Source organism: Zonotrichia leucophrys, chromosome 5, assembly GCF_028769735.1.
Source record: "Zonotrichia leucophrys gambelii isolate GWCS_2022_RI chromosome 5, RI_Zleu_2.0, whole genome shotgun sequence".
NCBI classification, from domain to species: domain Eukaryota; kingdom Metazoa; phylum Chordata; class Aves; order Passeriformes; family Passerellidae; genus Zonotrichia; species Zonotrichia leucophrys.
This window is the reverse complement of record NC_088175.1, coordinates 10,691,037-10,710,185: the sequence shown is the minus strand read 5'-3', so window position 1 is coordinate 10,710,185 and position 19,149 is coordinate 10,691,037. Positions and strand designations below refer to the sequence as shown.

General features: G+C 46.0%; 3 protein-coding genes across 5 annotated transcripts in view; 1 reads left to right on the top strand and 2 right to left on the bottom strand.

Moving 5' to 3' along the window:
* Positions 1-1,094: 1,094 nt before the first annotated feature.
* Positions 1,095-1,818, bottom strand: GON7 (GON7 subunit of KEOPS complex). The gene is made up of 2 exons (XM_064714140.1): positions 1,475-1,818; positions 1,095-1,377 (listed from the first exon to the last, which is right to left on the bottom strand). The coding sequence occupies exons 1-2, from the start codon at positions 1,716-1,718 to the stop codon at positions 1,244-1,246; spliced, it is 378 nt and encodes a 125-aa protein (XP_064570210.1). The 5' UTR covers positions 1,719-1,818; the 3' UTR covers positions 1,095-1,243.
* UBR7 (ubiquitin protein ligase E3 component n-recognin 7) lies at positions 1,755-12,302 on the top strand. The gene is made up of 11 exons (XM_064714139.1): positions 1,755-2,067; positions 2,276-2,409; positions 2,541-2,601; positions 3,706-3,801; positions 4,823-4,876; positions 6,043-6,148; positions 7,204-7,388; positions 7,916-8,047; positions 8,460-8,622; positions 9,463-9,524; positions 10,315-12,302. The coding sequence occupies exons 1-11, from the start codon at positions 1,903-1,905 to the stop codon at positions 10,405-10,407; spliced, it is 1,251 nt and encodes a 416-aa protein (XP_064570209.1). The 5' UTR covers positions 1,755-1,902; the 3' UTR covers positions 10,408-12,302.
* Positions 12,303-13,593: 1,291 nt separating this feature from the next.
* Positions 13,594-19,149, bottom strand: part of BTBD7 (BTB domain containing 7) — a 51,509-nt gene continuing 45,953 nt past the window's right edge. For all 3 annotated transcript variants that reach the window (XM_064714481.1, XM_064714483.1, XM_064714482.1), the window contains one exon: positions 13,594-18,508. In XM_064714481.1, coding sequence (XP_064570551.1) covers positions 17,693-18,508 — 816 coding nt within the window. In that variant the 3' untranslated portion in view covers positions 13,594-17,692. The remainder of the gene's footprint in view (positions 18,509-19,149) is intronic.

Below are 19,149 nucleotides of genomic sequence, written 5' to 3'. Positions count from 1 at the left end.
TCAGAAAAATGAAGTTTTTTCATTTCATCAAAAGAGTTAGGGCACTTTTGCCACAAGCAAGCCTACAACTTAGAATTGCATAAGGTCTCCTGAAGCTCCAGTGCTGCTGAGTTAGGGTCTGTTGCTTTAGACCAAACATTTTCAGTCCATGACATGCCAGTGGCGTGTTTACACAGTTTATAGGTAAAGGCCACAAATTCTTGCCTAATGTTAAATGTTGCTAATCAGCCATTAGACAGTTCATACCATTTCTGGAAGTTTTGTCTGGAGGAAAAGGGAAAACAGGCGTACAACCTGAGTTGGTCTTTTCAGTTCTGCTTCTATCCCATCTGCCAACAGAGCATCTTAGAGTATCTGAGTACATAAATGTCAAGGACACATCTACTGAACCTCATTTCTGGCTCTTCCCTGCATTTCAAACGAATGCAGACAATTTTGTCCTCATAAAAGTTCATTTATTTCCATACTTTGTCCTACATATGTAAGTCTCAAGATTTGCTCAGGTCCCATAAAATATAAACAAACTGTGCCAGAACACAAGAAAATGAAAATAAGCCCCTGAAACGCTTTTCACAGTATTCATTTAGGCAGTTAAATTCTGCTAGAGAACACTCTTAGGCCTTAGGCTCTATGGAGTGACTATCCATTAAACAGGTATAAACACTAGAGTGTTTTATACCTTTTCACAGAAGCTTCTTGACTGACAGGTGATGAAACCTTGCTGATGACAAGCAAAAATAATCTTCTGCTGTAGGATTGTACAGGAACAGGCACAGTCCTATACATGCTTGTTAATTTTGATACTTATAGTGGTCTTATATTGCTTTTTCTCCATACAAACACAAGCTGTCTTTTAAAGATCATATTTGACAAAATAACTCTTTTCAGGTTTTATTGCTTTATTTTAAAAGTGGTGTCACATGAAGAAATACTGTGACTCAAAATAAGTTATTAAAAAACATACCAATCAGAAGATTTGTGAGAAAAGTCTGTACCTGCCAAGTAGTTTACAAAAAACTGGTGCCAGCGTAACACTGGCACCCTGTAAGCAACACGCTGCTCACACCCAGGCGCATCCTTTGGGAAAGGCTTCCGTATTAAAGCAGTGTCGGGATGGACATTTCGCATTTAAACGGGAGGAGCAGCGCCACGGGAGCGGCTCCGTGCAGCGGGCCCGGGACACTTACAGTCGGTACAGTCGGTAGAGCCTGTCCGGGCACAGGCCCGGCCTCCAGCGCCGCCCTCACGGCTGCTGCACCTTCGTCCGCTTCACGGGAGGGTCATCGCCGCTCGCCGCCGCGTCCACGTTGTTTTCGTCTTCGCCTTCATCCTCCTCCTCGTCATCGTAGTCGTCGTCGCCGTCATCCCCGCCAGCACCTGCCGGAGTTGGGGCGGACGCGGGTGAACGGTGCGGGGCGCGGGCGGCGCCCCGGGGCCGGCGGAGCCCCCTCGGCGCGCCCCCCCCGCCACTCACCGCGCCGCGCGCCGCCCGCAGCCGCCCGCTCCTCCTGCACCAGCGGCGCCAGCAGCTCCACCACCCGCTCCTGCAGCTCGCTCAGGGCCGCCCGCAGCCCGCGCAGCTGGGCGGCCTCGCCCTCCGCCGCCGCCGGGTACGGCACCCGCACCGTCCGCGTCCGCCCGTCGCGGCCCCGCAGCTCCGCCACCAGATCGCGCCCCGGGCCCGGCTCGGGCCCCGTCTCGGCCGCCAGCTCCGCCATCACCGCCAGCCGCTCATGTGCCCGCCCCGCCGGTCACGTGCGGGCCGCCCCGCCCCGCCGTGACACACCGCCCACGGTCACGTGGGGCGCGCGCCATTCCGCTTCCGCTGTGGCGCCCCCTGGCGCCTCCTCGGGCCCGGGTTTCCCGCCTCGCTTCGCGCTCCTCGGCCTTCGCGTCCCGGCGATGGAGGCGGCGGCTCCGGAGGGCGCCGAGCCGGGCAGCGGCGGGAGCGGCGCGGAGGAACCCGTGGTGTCCCTGGCGGAGGTGCTGGCGGAGAACGAGGAGCTGGAGAAGGAAGCGCGGGCCGTGCTTGGGGGTAGCGACCACGAGCGCTGCAGTTACTCACAGGTGGGGGCGGGGCCGGGGGCCTCGGGGGCCGGGGGCGGGGCCTGGGACCGGGGCGTGGCCAGGGGCGTAACCGAGGGGCGGGGCGCGGTCGCGATCTGGGGCGGGGCCTGGGCACGCGGGGCGGGGCAGGGCAGCCCCCCCCCCGCCTCAGCGCCCCTCACGCCGCGGTCTGTCGGTCTGTGTGTCTGTCGGTCGGTGTCTCCCTCAGGGCGCGGTGAAGCGGCAGGCCCTGTACGCCTGCAGCACCTGCACACCGCCCGGCGCCGAGCCCGCGGGGATCTGCCTGGCCTGCAGCTACGAGTGCCACGGCACCCACCGCCTCTTCGAGCTCTACACCAAGAGGTACGGGCTGAGGGGCGGGCCGTGTAGGAGCCTCGTGGCTCCTGATAAACTGCTGGGAATTGTTCAGAATACGAAACCCAGCGTGTTTTCACTTCGTATAAACCCTGAAACGCTACGTTTTTCTCTCTCAGGAATTTCCGTTGTGACTGTGGAAATAGCAAGTTCAAAAATCTGCAGTGCAAGTTACTCCCGGTAAGTTTCAGACAGGTTTCAGGCATTCGGAGTCAAAATAACAGTCCTGGGTGGGTGGTGCCGTGCCTCAGCCAGTGCTGATTCATGCCATGCCTCCAGTCTTCCCAGAAAGTTAGAAAAGGTGGGAATATTACAGCAAGGAGTAAAACTGTTGAGGGACCGAAGGGAAATGCTGGGAGCAGAAGGAACATTTGGTCCTTGCCGTCCATGAGGGCAGCAGTTCTGCATCCATGGCCAGCACACCTGCAGGAGCAGGTTGTGGTGTTGCTGCTCTCACACATCTCATTAGCTTTAAGCTGTTTCAGAAAACCTTTTGGGATGCAATTTTGCAGTTGCAATAAGAAAGTTTAAGGCTGTGCTGCTATCAGAGGGTCAATTCCCTTTCCTTCTTTGTGATGGCATTAGTGCCCCAATAGTTTGTCACCAGAGCTTACTGATGGGATGGTTTTTTACTGTCTTAAGTTGCCTCTGCTTTTCTACTTGGTGGGGATTTTGAACTTTTCAATTAACTGGCAGTCTCAATCTTCTCTGAGGCAGCCACAGGATGCTGCTTGGTTTGCTCGCACTGGTGCTCCCAGGATAATAGCTGTCCAAACATTGAAACAGACAGTGGCTTTGTGTATGCCTGTTTTGTGCTGGGAGAATTGAAATGGATCCAGAGCTAGTCAGCAAAGTCACGGTGCAGTGATCCCTACAGACACCTGTGACAATTTAAGATGTTACCATTTCTCGTTTGAGTCAATGAAATGGATCACGTGGTTGTTCCTTCTGCTTCAGTTCAGTGAAAATTCAATTGTACAGGTTAAGTGGGCTTCAGCATCTGTCCATTAATCTGTCTTGACACCATGGTTGCCATTTGCTACAAGGGTGAGCAGACTGTTTTTCCTCTTTAGTTGTGAACTTTAGCATTCCTCATGTGCCCTATCTGCTGCTTAGTGTAAAGCAGAGGTGTCTGGAGAATATATTTCTTTTTGTATGTTCAGGCTGATGAAAATAATGATGGTTTTAGAAATTAAGAGGGAACAGAAGTGGTTGTCTTTTGTCATTTACTGTCTTTAGTTCTTTACTGTGTTGTCTTTTGAGACTTTTTCTCTTTTCTCCTAGGAAAAGGGCAAGGTGAATTCAGGAAATAAATATAATGACAACTTCTACGGATTGTACTGTACATGCAAAAGACCTTACCCTGATCCTGAAGATGAGGTAAGAAATACAAAATCCAGTAGCAATTATATATAGATGGTGTTTATGGTAGATACTGTGCAAAGGGTGATCCCTGAGCTACTTTTCAAGGAAGATCCCACTTCAAGAAATCTTATGTTCCATATTGGTTTTCATGTGTCATGTGAAGTAATGACTTGATAATTTTTTTTAATAGTAAAGTATGTATATGCTTTAGAGACAGATGAGGAGGACAAGTCATCATTTGGACAAAATGGTGCTGCAGTTCCCTGAAGTTGCAGAGTTCCCCTAGGGAACAGGATTATCATAACCTTGAGAAATGTGGCCTAGTGCAGAATAAATACATTTCATGTGATAGGAGAGAGATCAGAATGTGCTTCCCTGTGCCTGCAGCACTGCTCTGGCAAGGCTTCTGGGGTGGAGACAGTCTGTCCTGTCCTGCAGCACTAGCTACAGTCCTAGGTGGTAGCCAGAACACTTTTTTGTCTCTCTGAAACACTAAAACACAGCACTGCATTTGCACGTGCATGCTGTTGTTTGCAGTCACAGGAATCAGGTGTCCTAAAGAACAGGGAAGGCACAAGTCTTTCAAATACCAAAAAAAAGGCATTTTATAAGCTCCCCTCTCTCAAGTTCAGGGACAGCTAAAAACATTTCTGAAGAAATAATTTATAGTTATTTCATAACAAAGCATTTCATACTGTCCTGTGTGGTGTCCAGTTACGTTTGGTTCTGGCATCTTTCACAGACCTGATGACAGTGTGAATATCAGTATCTTTCTTCTTCTGAGCTGTCCATGCATTTCTGTTTATAGGATGAAGGATACCAGTAGTGTATTAACTTTTATCACCTTTCTGTGAGAAAGCCTTGCCCTGCTGGGAAGACTGGTTTAAGCACTAACTACTTACTAATGGGAGCTCCCTGTGAGGGGTGAAGAGGGAAAGGCAATTCACTGAGCAGGATTTGCATGGTGCTGCAGTTTGAGACTGGTGAGAGATTGTGGAGATTGCTGTTAATGCTAATAACATGAATGTTCATCCAGATTCCAGATGAGATGATCCAATGCATAGTTTGTGAAGACTGGTTCCATGGAAGGGTAAGGAAACTCTAAATAGCAGAGCTGCCATTTGCACAGGATGGAGTTGGTGTTTAGGTTTGTATGGTGATTCTTACTTGGGAGGTGTGCTGTACTTCTCAAAGGAGATTATTACAGGAGCTCCAAGGCATTTGTTTTCAGCATATGTAAAGGAGCATTACTCTTGCACTGCTGTCCACTCCAGTTAAAAATACTGGGAAGAGTCCTACCTTTTTGAAGGTTACCAGTGCAGAATAAAGAAATAACTTTATAACTGTCTTCTTAATTAGAAAACTGTTGGGAGAGTAGCTAAGAATTAGAAAAGTGCAAGGCCGTGGCTAATTCCAAGTCCTGCACCTGCAAGATAGCGTGTCCTTGGGCCCAGCTGGAGTATGATAACAAATAGTGAAAGAGACATGAGAAAAGGGAGATGTAACTCTGAGGAATGGGGAAGAGCTGATATTGTGGTGTGGCCAACGGACGGTGTAAATTACAGAATATTCATGAGCTCATTGCTTGCTGTGTGTCTGATGCTCTCTTCAATAAACGGAGCTTGCTGATCTCATATTGAGCGTCCCACGTTTTCCCTGCACCCGACAAATGGCTCATCCCCGACAAACAGCTCTTTCTGCAACAGAAAACTCTAAGCAGCATAGTTGGTGAGGAAAAGATTCTTACTGAGGCACATCATTATCAACGATGTGAATAGTTTTTCCTTCAAAAGAATGTCTTTTAAACTCTTTATTCCTTCAAGTAGCAAGGAACAGACTGTGCTGTTCATTCTTGATTCCAAACTTTAGGGAAGCTTTTTGAAAGCAGCCAAGCACTGCAGTGGGGGCCCTACTTAATGGGTAAGCATTAAGGATTCAGCCTCTTGTGCCTTGAGGAGCACAAGTGAAATTCCATGCTTGAAGTTGCAGGATCAAAGAGTAAAAAAAATATGATTGGCTTCAATTATGGGTTCTTGTAGATAAACTTCTTTTGTATCAAGTGTATGAATGAAGAGTGTTGTGCTGCATACTGTGAGCTTTGCAGGAATGCTTTTTCAGAAGAAAGCCACTAAGTGCTTTTAATTGCCCAAATAGTTCTCATCAATTTATGGACAGCTTTGGGACTGAATTCTTCTCAAGTTCAGTATGTGAACAATATAGATGCTTCAGTTCTGTGTGCTCACTTCTTTCTGACAGCATCTTGGTGCAGTTCCCCCTGAGAGTGGAGACTTCCATGAAATGGTGTGCCAGGCCTGCATGAAACATTGCCATTTCCTATGGGCTTATGCATCGCAGTTAGCAGGTAAAGAAAGTCAAGAGATCTGAGCCAGTACTTTGTGAGCATGTATTTCTCATACATGGTTGGTTAATGACATAATACTGGTTTTAAGTGGTTGGAAAAATAATATTAATTGTATTGGGCAATCACCTTCAGCAGTGGAACATGAGGGGTGGCAGTTACTTGTGAAAAAAAATAAAAAGCCGTTTTTATTCTTAAATCTTGATTCAGTGCTGCTTGCTTCTAGTTACTGTATCAAAGATGTCTAGCACAAAATGGGTGAAGATTTAATACTTGAGTCAAGGAACTTAATTTCTAAACTGGATCAAAGAACTGAAGAGCCATCCTAAGGGAAGCAGTGAGACAAACACTTCTTGCAGATGCTCTGAGCAGCAAAGAGTGAATGATAGAGTGCCCTGGAATGAATATGTTTAACATTAATCTGGGTAGGGCTGGGGCTGTGCTCAGGACACACGTTCCCTGTGGTCACGCCAGCTCTCTGGACTTAAAAGAATGGATGACTTGAATTCTGTAGAAAGAATTAATTTCTCACAGTGTTCTAAAATTACTGCTTCTGTCAGCTGCTGATAGATTCCTTATGTGCCCAAAATTTCACTGGTATTTTCAAGGATGGCTACCTGGAGTTCTTTTCCTTCTAATGTAAATGGTACAGAACAGGGTGTTTGTCTCAGGGTTTTGGTTTTCCTCCTTCTAACCAGCTTTGTCACAGGGCCCATACTTGAACTGGCATCAAACAGAAACTTGTTTTAAATAAACAAGAGATTAGTGTAGTTAATCTGTGGTGGTGTTTTTTGAGATGTGTTTGGAGAAAATGAAAAACTCCAACACGGTCACGTGACAAAAAAGCACATGACAGTTACTGAAACTGTGATAGCTAGCAAGGGGTGTCAAGAAGGACAAACATTGTAGTGAAGAACTCTGAAATACCCTCTTCCCTCTCCTAGGGCTTAGATTTTGGGAAGCAGAGTGTTTTAGAATAGGAGAAGCAGAGACAATGCCTGTAGTGACCTGTACTTTTTCTGGCACAGTATTTTTATTTGTGGGTATCTATCTTCCAGTTCCTCCTTTGACCAAAGCGAGCTCCCTTGAAGATGAAGGGATTGTCCTGAAGGTAGAGGAAAGTGAAGAGCAGAAGAAAGAAATAAAAAAAGAAAGTGGAGTGGAACACCATGACACAAAGGAGGAAAAGCAATTGGAACAATTTAGTGAACCATCCACTAGCTCTGGGTCTGCCTGTCCTGAGGTAAAATGTGCCTTCTTCTCTGACCTGCACATCCTCATGTTGCTGACAATCAAAGTGAAACCCACCTCAGTCTGTGCAGGCTCAGGGAAGGGTGTTCAGTCTGTTCCCATGCTCCTCTTCAGTCCTGCAGTCTCTGTGGAGCACAGTGTGAGCTGTGGAGCTGGGCTGTTGAGAGGTGTAATGTCTGTTTGCAGATGGGCTGCATCTGTCCCTTCTCAGCCACCTGGCCAGTACACTGAGGGGACTTCTGTTTGTTCCAGTATGTGATGTAACTGCACTTGCATGATGGTCCAGCTCTGAGTTCATAAATACTTACAGTTATTGCAGAAAATTTGTACAGAAATTTCCCGTGGAAATTGCTGAAACCACATCAGAATTCTCATGTGGATAGTAATATAGGTTGTTTATAAAAACAAATGTGTTTGAGACAAAAGAAAATTCTTGCCTAAGGAGAAGGACATGCCAAAAAGAACAGGGTCTCTTTGAAGTGATATTTTGGAGTACTGAACACTCTCCTTTTATTTCAGGTAGTTACTAAGAGTGAGGAGCCCATCTGCAAGCTGAAAGAGCTCCAAAGCAAGCCATTTGTAAAAAAAGATACTGCCACCTTTTGGCCATCCAACTGGAGAAGCAAATTATGCACTTGTGAAGACTGCTTGGTATGTATGTTCTCTTTATATGTATGTATGTTTGGTATGTATGTTCTCTTCATTACCATCACACATGTGGGACAGGCAGGGAGAAGCTCCCACACCATCACTGAGGAGAAGCTTTAGGTAAAATCTGTGTGAATGTTCTTAATGCTGAAACCTCCCTTCATTCCACCTAAAGAGTCACATTGAATCCTGTGGGATTGATATAGCAGGAAAGGGCTTCTAAATATTTGTATTTTCTTTGCTGCTTTAATCCAGTGTTGACTGGAAGTTGTTAAGAGAAGATTCTGAAACACTGGATACAGATTCACCTTATTATTTTTACTGTTGTTATTTGTGATACTGAACACAACAAGGATTGGGGGAGAGCACCTCCATCTGAGAAGTTTTGTCACATCAATTTTACTTCATTCTCCAGAAAATGTATTCAGAGCTTGAAGTCCAGTTCCTGACAGATGAATGTGACACTGTCTTGGCCTATGAAAATAAAGGTACCAGTGACCAAGAGACAGAGAGGAGAGATCCTTTAATGGACACCCTTAACAGCATGAACAGAGTGCAGCAAGTGGAACTCATCTGTGGTAAATGTAGCTTCATCTTTAGAGTCTCCCTTAACACACTTTAACTGAGCAGTTTGCCACAAGAGATTGATGTATAGTGTGTAGTGTCAAATTATTTTTGAAGTAACATGCAGACAGCTGTATGACAGGCTGCACACCTCAGTCAGGATTGGTCCTCTCTGGCCCATCATTACACCTTTAATTTGCAGTGAGACACTGCATGGAGTATGAACTTTCATCCTGTTTAACATCTTAGGTACTGTGATGATAGTGATTTATTGTAATGTGAATATTTAAACATTAGTTTGAACTTCTGCTGTCTGGCTGATTTATCTTACCCTGTTCTGCTTTTTGGCAATCTCCTGTTGGCTGGGAGTGCCAGCCAGGTGTGCTCTGTGGCTCTGCTGCAGAGCACAGTGACAAGGCAGTGCTGAGGTGTTTTACACCTGGAGCTGTTTCTCTGCTCCAGCCAGGGCTCTGCACTCTGGCAAGGACAGTGTCCCAGTGTCCCAGTGTCCCAGTCCCCACTTACAGGCTGGGCCTTCCCACCACGCCCCACACGAGCTTGTGTGGGGGAAGCTGGGAGCAGGGCCGGTCTGTTGGTTACCTGTATTAATTCACTCACTGATCTCTGAAATCAACCCAAACAGACACTCACACTGCATAGGTTAGTCTCATAAATTGTTAGGCTTCTCATGTTTACATCATTATTATTATTTATAATCTAATTCAAACCTAGGTTTGTCTGAAGTAAACCTAACAAATGACAAGAGGAAGTAGAACAAGTTATGTTCTTGAGCCAATGTTAAACTAAAACTGGGTCTCTTACTGTTGTTTTCTTTCCTTTGCTTTGCCATCCAGAATACAATGATTTGAAGACAGAACTGACTGACTATCTCAGGAGGTTTGCAGATGAGGGAACGGTAAGGTGCAACTTCCAGAATTTGTTTGCAAGAAAATGTGTTTTAAAGAACCGTTGAGGGCTGGGTGGAGAATACCATGATGTTCTGTTGTAATGTTTTTTCTTGTCTCTTGGAGTTGCTGGTACTACAGTAGAAATCTGAAATCCCTTATTTCATTCAAGTTTGACAATTCCTTAATGACATTGTTGAGAGATAATGGGAACTTTACAGAAATCTGTCTGCAAGGTAGTGAGAGCAATTCTTACATTAAAATCAAACTTCTGTTGCTCTAGGTAAGATATTCAGGAAGACAAGCTCCTAAATTTTCTGTTTTTTCTTAGATTGACTCTAAACCCTTGGAAGAATAAGGACTGACCATGATTGCCAGTCTTGTCAGTTGTTTTCCTGCAGGAATTGGCATGCCATCATTAAGTATCACTTGTATTTTATTGGCTGACTTGCTGTATTGCCATTCTTAGTTACACTGGAATGACCCTGAAGCAAGCTAGTGAAAATCTTGCTTTGTGTTAAATTTTCTGATGATAAAAGCAAGAGGCCAAAGTCATTAAAATGCCATTGGGAGCTTTGGTCATGTCTTTGTTCTGCCTTTGGGAAGCTCATTTCCCTGTTTGTATTACCTACAATAGAATTTGGGCATTAATCCTCTCCTTCAGGTGCAACAGGAAAGCTGTACCAGAGAAATTTCAGGGTATTGGTTTTTCTGTGCTTTGTGTATTATGTGTGGAGATAAAACAGGATCCTTTAATTAAGCTCTTCCACCACAACTTGGGTTTCATGCTGCTTCTCCTAGGTGGTTAAAAGAGAAGACATTCAGCACTTCTTTGAAGAATTTCAGTCTCGGAAAAGGCGACGGACTAACAGGATGCAGTACTACTGTAGTTAGACTGAGAGGGTTTGGGTCTGAAAGGACAACTGGCTAAACAATGTTCACTGGCAAACAGAAAAGGCATCTTCAGTTTTTGGCTTCTCATCAAAATCCAGCTGTCCAAGAAACATCATCATTTTGTCTAATACGTCCTTCATTTGTAGCACCTAAAACATGTTCTTAACAAACCCATCATTGCACTTAGAGGGATTTCAGTACCGATGGACTTGGCATTCCCGGGAGAGCGGGCCGTGTCTCCAGGGGAGGAGGGCGGGACGGGAGCAGCGGTGCTGCCGCTCCCCTGCTTCCTGCCGGGCTGGGGCCGAGCTGTGCTGAGCCCGCCCGGCCCTGCCCTGCCCTGCCCTGCCGCGCCCGCGCTCCCGGCTCTCCTGCGGGAATGGCTCTGCCTCCTGCCCCGGGGCTGCTGCCATTCCGGTGAGCGCCCAGCGCCACGAGCTGCCTGTCCCTGTCCCTGTCCCTCCGGGGCTGGCCGGGCCGGGCCGGGCCAGGCTGGGCTGAGCCAGCGCTGCTGCCTGCCCGGGCTGCTCGCAAATGGGAAAGCAGAGCTTAGGCTTGATGCAACACAGTGTTCTGTCTGGTTTTGTACATTAGAAAACGTGTTTCCAGTATGGGACACGAATGATTTCTGTGGTAAAAAAAATTCAGATGATCTTAATTTGCTCATCAGAACAAAAACAAGAACTAGGAGGAGGTACTAAATTACAAACTAAGCATGGGGGGGTTTGTTATATGCTTTGATTTTAAAAACTAGCCTACAGCAAATTCTTCTACTTTATAAATGTTGCTGAAAACACTGCAGCATCCTGGTATTTTGCTACAATATGGAATGTTCTTTTTATAACCACTGTGATAATCATGGGACAGGAGATGTTTCACTGACTTTTAAGACTACACGTAGCTGCAATTAAAAATTAAGATTTTGTAAGTTTGGAGCCTAATGTAGTTAGACCCCAAAACCTACATTAAATTTCTAGTTTTTGAGGATTTCTATATCATGGGGTACTATTCTGCCTTTCCATGTTAATGGTTTTTGAAAAGCAAAGGTAGACTTTTATCATTCTCACTGTTAACTGTTTCTGACCATTTTATTTACAAACAGTAGTTTAGCATTGATGCTCAGCTGAGCAGCTTCATAGAACATAGACTATGCTGAGTTGGAAGGGACCCAGCAGGATCATCACATCCAACTCCCTGCCCTGCCTAGAACACCCCAAGAGTCACACCATGTGCCTGAGAGCACTGTCAAACGCTTCTTGAACTCTGTCAGGCTGGTGCTGTGACCGCTGCCCTGGGGAGCCTGTTCAGTGCCCAACCACCCTCCAGGTGAAGAACCTTTCTCTGATATCCAACCTGAACCTCCCCTGGCCATTCCCTCAGTCCGGGCACCACAGGGAGCAGATCAGTGTCTGTCCCTCCTCTGCCCCTCACAGGAAGCTCCAACTGCAGTGGGGTGTCCTCAGTGTCCCCCAGGCTGAACAGACCAAGTGCCCTCAGCCGCTCCTCACACGGCTTCCCCTCAAGGCCCTTCAAGGTCCTCCTGGCCCTCCTTTGGACACTCTGACAGCTTTGTGTCTGTTTTATATTGTGGCACCCAGAACTGTCCCCAGGGCTCGAGGTGAGGCTGCCCCAGGTCAGAGCAGAGCAGGACAATCCCCTCCCTGGCCTGGCTGGGGATACTGGGCCTGATGCCCCAGCCATGGGTGGCCCTGCTGGCTGCCAGGGCACTGCTGACTCCTGCTCAATGTGTCATCGACCCCCAGGGCCCTTCCCTGTTTGCTTTTAAATTTAACTCTGGGTATTGTACATGCTCTTTTTTTGGTAGCAACTGTTACAGGAGCTGTAACTGCACATCTAACTACAATATATAAAGATTAAAATAACTTTTCACTGTGTACTGTCTTGTTTTCTCTCGGTGCTGCTGTAGTGTTACATCCTCGAGGGAGCCCAGTGATGAGCTGTTAGCCAAGCCACCAAGGTGCATAATGGGGGCTAATCAAACCCAGGATTTCTACCTGACCCAGGTGTGAAATAAGGGATGGCAGCCTGCTGGCAAGTACAGTTTAGAGCAGGACAGGGTCATGTTTCCTCTGGGCTGCAGTTTCTGTAATTCACTGAAGGAGTGGGGGAGAGGGTACCCAAAGGCAATTGTGTCTTCCACAGGAAAGGCCCCAGTGATCACAGAAATGCTTTATGACCCAGTGCCAGCCTTGCTGTGATTAAGAAAATACAGCACTGATGGAAGGAGTGAGTTCAAATGTAGAATTCCTGTGGCTCCAGGTGCAGAGCACAGGGCCAGATGAGCACTGTCCATTCCTGGCATCAGCCTGGACTGAAGCAGGGTGCACCTGAGAGGACCCAGCTCCAAGTCTCCCCTTCCACTGCAAAAAGCCTCCCCTAAGCAAAGGGGTCAGGCATCCTCCTCTCCTCTGAGGCTGGCAGGCTTAGAAGCACTGCTCCAAAGTGACAGCCTGTAAGAAAAAATATTAAAATTTTCTAATTTAGGAAGCTCCTAGAACTCATCTTCCTGGGTGTGGGAGTGAAGGTGTCAGTAATTGACATGTGGGACCACAGTTCTCCCTCTCCTAACACACCTGTGCTCCGTGTCAGGATGTAACCCACGGTGTTCTGCTCTTGTACACCAGAGTGGGACCAGGCCAGATGACACTTCTGAACTTCAGCCATTGCTCTGAAGCAGTGAGGCACTTGTTCCTGAGACACAGATGTAATGAATTGTCAGCTGGAATAGCTGGCAGGGAAACTGCAGCCTGGGAATGCTGGGTACTGAACATCTGCCCAGCTGCTCTGGTGAGAAAATGAACACCCACTTCTTGCACGCAGGGCTGCGGCCCAAGGCCCAGCTCAGAGCAGCCCTACTGCCTTCCACAGGGCACGGCCTCAGGCAGGCAGGCTCCAGCCAGGGCTCACAGAGTTACTTCACTGAAATGCTTTCCCCTGGTTTTAACTGCCTGATCAGTGACTCATTTCAAATCCCTCTTTTACACACTGGCTGATACCACGGCTTTGGTGTTCACAGCATCACTGTGCCCCTTTTTTTCCAAAAGCCTTTTCACTTTATTGCTGGGCTCCTTCACCCCAGCCCGTCACTGCAGCCTGGAGTGAGCAGGGCAGGGTGCTGGGTGCAGCCAGGAGCAGCAGCTCAGGGGAAGCAGCCACACAACCACGTTCTATACAAGCCATTTATTTGAAATGCCAACTATACGTAGGATAAAGTCAGTGTTACATGCTTCTCAGCAACAGTAGAAAAATAGAACCAGTGAAAACCTTTTTACAACTGTAATGGTACTCAAAAGAGAAATGTATTGTTTTACAATGCATCACACAAGACTAGAATTCAAGTTTGGAGGTACCTAAATAAAAATACTATTTTTTTTAAAAAAACACTATGTACAATTGAAGCGTAAACAAGTTTTACAAAGTACTGGTTATGCAGGTTGTAGAAAAAACACTTGCATAGGACATGAAGTCAGTTTAAGAAAGTTTTCTGAGCCTTTAGCATTGAAGGCACTTGACTTTATACCAGTAACAACACAAGGACAAGAAACAAATTCTTAACACTGCCGAGGGCAGGGCTGCCTTCTGGCAGTACAGGTAATTACAGAAACCCCAAATGTGGTTTTACAAGTTTCCCTCAAAGCTGTTCCCTGCATCCAGCAGGGCTCAGCACCACCTCTACCATAGAAGCATACAATTACTAGAACAGTGCCTCAAACAGCATTAGTGTTCTTTCAAAAAAAAACCCAAACAAACCAGAAAAACAACCAAAACAACCAAACCAAAAACCCACACAAAACACCCAACCCCCCTTGCCCCCACCCCTTTCCCAAACCCAAACCAAAGAAACCCCTAAAGACATACATTTGGGACATTCTGGGATCAAAACCCAAGGCTTACAAGGACAGGTGGCCACAGCCTTAAATTTCATAAGTGAAAATCCTTAAGAACAGGAAAATACAACATGAAACTGCCAATCAACACAGCAGTTACTAATACACAACTACAGTAATTCTGTGGAACAACAAAACATTTCAAAGGAAGAATGTATTTTAGGAATTAAGTTACTCATCCATATATTAAGGAAAAAAGGAGTTGGGTTTGGGGAAAGAGGAATAAGACCTTTTTGCATGTTGCTCACTAAATGCAAGTCTGACCTCTCTCTTTAACAGAACAAGGAACATGAGTCTCCCTCATTCAAAAAAACAATGTTTATAACTCTATCCTCAAGCAAAATAGTCAATAATCTGTCATTTCCATCTAATTTATAGAAGGAAAAGATGTCAATTTCCAGCCTAATCAGAAAGTGCTTCATGTAAACAAGGAGCTTCTGCACCAAAGTTTCAGTAGACAGAGAACAAGGAGTAGCAGGTAGCACAGGTATGTGTGGTGTGCGAGTGAGATGGAGGATGAACACTGGCTTCTGAATAATGCTGCCATGAAAAATGGTCTCACCCCTCTGCACATCCCAAGTAGGAAATCCTGCTCTGGAGTACAAAAATAAAGTTCCAGTAATTCAAGAAATCCTTCTTTTCCACTTCAGACCAGCTGCCATTAGCTGCCATCTTCTTCCCAATTCAAAATATGCAAGTGAAAACAGATTGTCTATATGGCCTGATTGTCTTTGTGACCTCAGAAGGACTTGTCTTTCATTCTGCATCTACTTTTAAACACTTAATCCTTTTTTTAATACTGCACAGCTCCTGAGACTTCAGAAACAATTTTGTATTCTAAAACGCAGACATGTCCTCCCCAGAGGCATTTCTCACCAGAAATTATTATTCCAAAGCATTTCATGATTTCCCTCAAGCCATAACCTCAGAACTTCTCATCTTCATCAGCCACACCTCCCTCCCCAAATTTCAAGCTTTAGAGTTTTACCTGTAGATCTCAGTCCCACCTCTGCCCAAGTACACAGTGCCACATCAAACTGTGATAATCAAAGTAGTTTTCCTGAAGTACATCTATCAGTTTTAGGCAAAAATACTGAGAATAATAAGTTTTCTGAGGGCAGCTGTAATTTTTTAGTAGTTAAGCCACCAACACGTACATGATGCAAGTGCAGGGAGTTTCAGGGTGTGTGCTGAAAGGTCCTGGTTCTGGTGAGGATGACACCCTTGTGTGTGGTTAGTGATGCAGTCAGCACTGGGCTCAACTCCTCAGGAGAAACCCAGAGAGCCTCAGCCCCTGAACTGCAGCAGCAGCATCCCCCACTGACACCTTCCTGCGTTTAACAGTGTCCTACACCACAGCCCCATGGAAATCCCACACATGGGTGATGAAGCCAGGACCACCCAGTGCCTTGACTGTGGGCAAAAAACAACATTAAAAAAAGCTGACAGAGGAAAAAAAATCTCCCCTCACACACAAGACACATCACCTGCAGAGTTTAGGCAAGTTTCTGCTCCAGCCCTACCCCATGCTTTCCATGGCTGCATCTCAAAAGGAACACCTGCAGAACCACCACAGAAGCAGGCCTACAGATGTGTCAGCAGGAGACACAGAGTTTATTGGTTCAAAGAACCCATATCTTAATTCATTCAGAAGCTATTTGGTAGTTTGGAAACGCAGAATTCAATATATTTCAGTAACACTGTGTTGTTACTAGGCCCTCCATACTTTAATGAAACACATTAGGTAAGAATTTGCCATCAACTAAAACCAAAAGTAAAGTTGCAGCAAGATTTCTGTTAAACAGTATTAAGCACTTTGAGCTGCAGGAAACAATCCTACCTAACCTAAAAGCAGTCCTTAGGTCACACCTGGGACTGTAGTTTTCTGCTATAGAAAAATTCATTACAGAAACTGCATTTAACCTCCCACTAAACAGGACCTTACCAGCAATCACTACTCTGCAGTGGCATCAGACAGGGATCAATGAATGCAATGAATTTGTGATTAGAACTGCACCACGAGTATTAAGGACGTAATTCATAACTGTAACCCTTCCCCTGGTGCTCTGCTGAACCCTGCCCCAGTGGCAGGAGCCAGCCCAGATGAGCATCCTCCCCTCCTCACACCCTGCTAACAGGGGAATCTCATTTCTGTGCTTTCAAAAAGCAAATCAGGCAATGGAGGTGTAATTTAAGAGCGCCAAAGCGTGGTGATGCTGAAGCAGGGACTCTTCCCTTGGATTCTGCTCACAGAACAGCTGCACCTGTGGGGCAGCACCACGTGAGGAGCGCTGTCACTGAGAGTGAAGCCCTTTGGAAAGCACAGGCAGGAGAAAGCAAGGCCTTGGGCTGTCACCCCGGCAGGGAAACCCTGCCGCGTGTTCGGGCAACAGTGAAGGTTCCGAGCCTCGGCTTCCTGACAGCCCAGGAGTCGGCAGGAATCCGCTCACCTGGTCTTGGCTTACCCACGGATGAGCAGCTGGAAGAACAAGTAATTACTGTAATTTTTACAGTATTTCTACATTTATTTCTAAGTGGGCAAATCAGCAATTCTAGTCTGTCTAGTAAGTGCTTCCTGCTTCCAGGTGATCATGGAGTCCTCCATGGTCACAGCCGAAACAAAAGTAAACAGACTCATACTGTCCTATTCCAGTGAATTTCACAGGAATTTGGATTCCTAAATACCCCTCTGGATTTTTAAAACCCCAAATATAATTCTCGAAGTGGGTTTGCTATGTATATAAAGAGAAGACCAGCTGCCAGAACTTTTCAAACAAAATATTAGATTGGATTCTTGCTGTAGTCATAAAAATCAGGAAGATTTCAATCTGAACAAACAAAAAAAAAATTCAACTAAAAATGTAGGTTTTTTTGATGTGCTGTTCTTTGGAATTCCTATAATTAAAAAATAAACGCACTGTTATTATCTCATAAGAAAATACATTTCATAATGTGCAACCCAATGCACATAGAGAATCAGCATGTGAAAGGGTAAATGCAAAAGTATGAAAATACAGTCCTTTAAATGTGACATTAAAGTTTAACATATTAGTACAAAACTAATACACTAAAATAGATGTACAGGTGCAAAAGGCTACCAGGTCGTAGAAAAAAGGTACCAGTTTCTGTTTTTTTAAAAGGCTGAATTAAATCTGCTCAAAAAAAAAAAAAACTGCAACAAAATAAACCCAGAAGCAGCATTAAAACCAAACTGATAACATGCTGTCTCTAATAAAGCAATGTATGTACAAACCAAGTGAGCAAAGCTGAATTTTTCTGCTGGCATGAAAGAATTTCTCTGACAGAAGTCAGGCCAAAAGTTGCAAGGAATGGGATGTTTACAACTCTTAGGCACAGAGAAATAGTGGAGGTTGCTTTCATAGGGCAGATTTTTTGTACAGGAAGTCTGGTTTGTTTGGAGACCTCCTTCCTCTGCTTACTCCATCTTCCCTTTCCAAATCTGCATTTCTCTGTGCTCCATGTTCCAATGGCTCATCATCTGCCAGTCTCCTACTGGGTCTCTCTTCTGGCACGTCAGAGCTGTATGCAGAGAGGGAAGGTCTGTTGGAGGTGAGCCCGTAGGTTAAATCCGTTTCCATTTTTGTTCTTCCCCTGACGTGAACAGGGCCATTCCCAGCACTCTCCTGGGCAGCCAGTGCCAAGTCCAGCCGCTGGGGGGGCTGCTCTAAGACATCGAGGTGTATTGGCTCATTCTTCTGCCTGTGCTGATGCCCATCCTGGGAGAGCAGGTACTCCCTCCTAGAATCCTCTTGCTTTTTAGGAGAGATCTGGGAAGGTAGATAGGCTGACTTTAAGCCACTTGGTGATGCCTTATTGTGGCTGTACAAATCTGGGCCAAAATAAATGCCTTGTGAAGGTGAAGGACTGTGCCTGTTGGGTGCTGGAGTGGAGGGCCTGCATGCAGCATTGGAGAAGTCATAGAAGTCAGGATATTCCTGTGGGTTTTCTCGAGCATCTATTTTTTGCTCTATTGCATGTTTTTTCCGAGAAGTAGGCAGGTGTCTGTTCTGAATGCATGAAATGTGCTGGGGTGGGCCGGGCCCTACCTCTGTAACCGCCTGGCTCAGCTCCGTGTCCACCGTGAGCTCGGGCAACCTTCTGTCCTTCAGAGACATTGCTGACACTCCCATCGCGATGTCCGGCATCAGCTCGTTCAGCAGGGGCTGAGTGCACTGCAAAAGAAAAGAAATGGGTCCATGGAAACAGAGACTAGAGCTAAACACAAACTGTTGATGATACTTTTTGTAATTTAAAATGGCATTTTCTTAATCTACTTTAGTCTTGTCAACTTCAGCCTGCAAGTTTCCTGCACTGTTTAAGGAACACATCTATCCACCAACCTTCACCTTCCTGCTTCTCTCCTCCATGAAGCTGCCATGTCACAATTACATTTACTCCTCCTAAATGCATCCTGCCTTGAACATGCAGTAAAGGACAACGTACTGCTGAACTTTTTAAAGGCAGGCTTGCTTTAAGCCATTTACAATTATCAAACAAACAAAGTACTTGGTGCAGAGCCCAACAAATGGTTTGTCACAGCACACAGCTGCAGTGCAGGGAAGCCACGACACACCTGTCATCACCTCAGACACAACCCTTCTGCTTTCCCATTTTAAAGTTAGTGAACTGCAGACGTGTGCTCAGGACAGGCTCGGGGGGAGCCTCAGTTACAGAGCTCACCAGACCCACAGAGTACATGGAAGCTGCTGTGTGGCGTTCTTCTCACCTATCGCATGCTTGCCTCAGTGCAGAACGGCACATATCACAGCCTGCCAGACAGTGGAGTGAGAATTTCTACTTACACTTACCATTT

What these genes read in the sequence shown, in the direction of transcription:
- GON7 (XM_064714140.1), bottom strand. Translation starts at nt 1,718, where the DNA reads ATGGCGGAGCTGGCGGCCGAGACGGGGCCCGAGCCGGGCCCGGGGCGC. An exon ending in TGCGGGCGGCGCGCGGCGCG is followed by an intron (nt 1,378 to 1,474) that starts GTGAGTGGCGGG and finishes CAACTCCGGCAG; the next exon opens with GTGCTGGCGGGGATGACGGC.
- UBR7 (XM_064714139.1), top strand. Translation starts at nt 1,903, where the DNA reads ATGGAGGCGGCGGCTCCGGAGGGCGCCGAGCCGGGCAGCGGCGGGAGC. An exon ending in AAGACTGGTTCCATGGAAGG is followed by an intron (nt 4,877 to 6,042) that starts GTAAGGAAACTC and finishes TCTTTCTGACAG; the next exon opens with CATCTTGGTGCAGTTCCCCC. An exon ending in TTATGCATCGCAGTTAGCAG is followed by an intron (nt 6,149 to 7,203) that starts GTAAAGAAAGTC and finishes TCTATCTTCCAG; the next exon opens with TTCCTCCTTTGACCAAAGCG.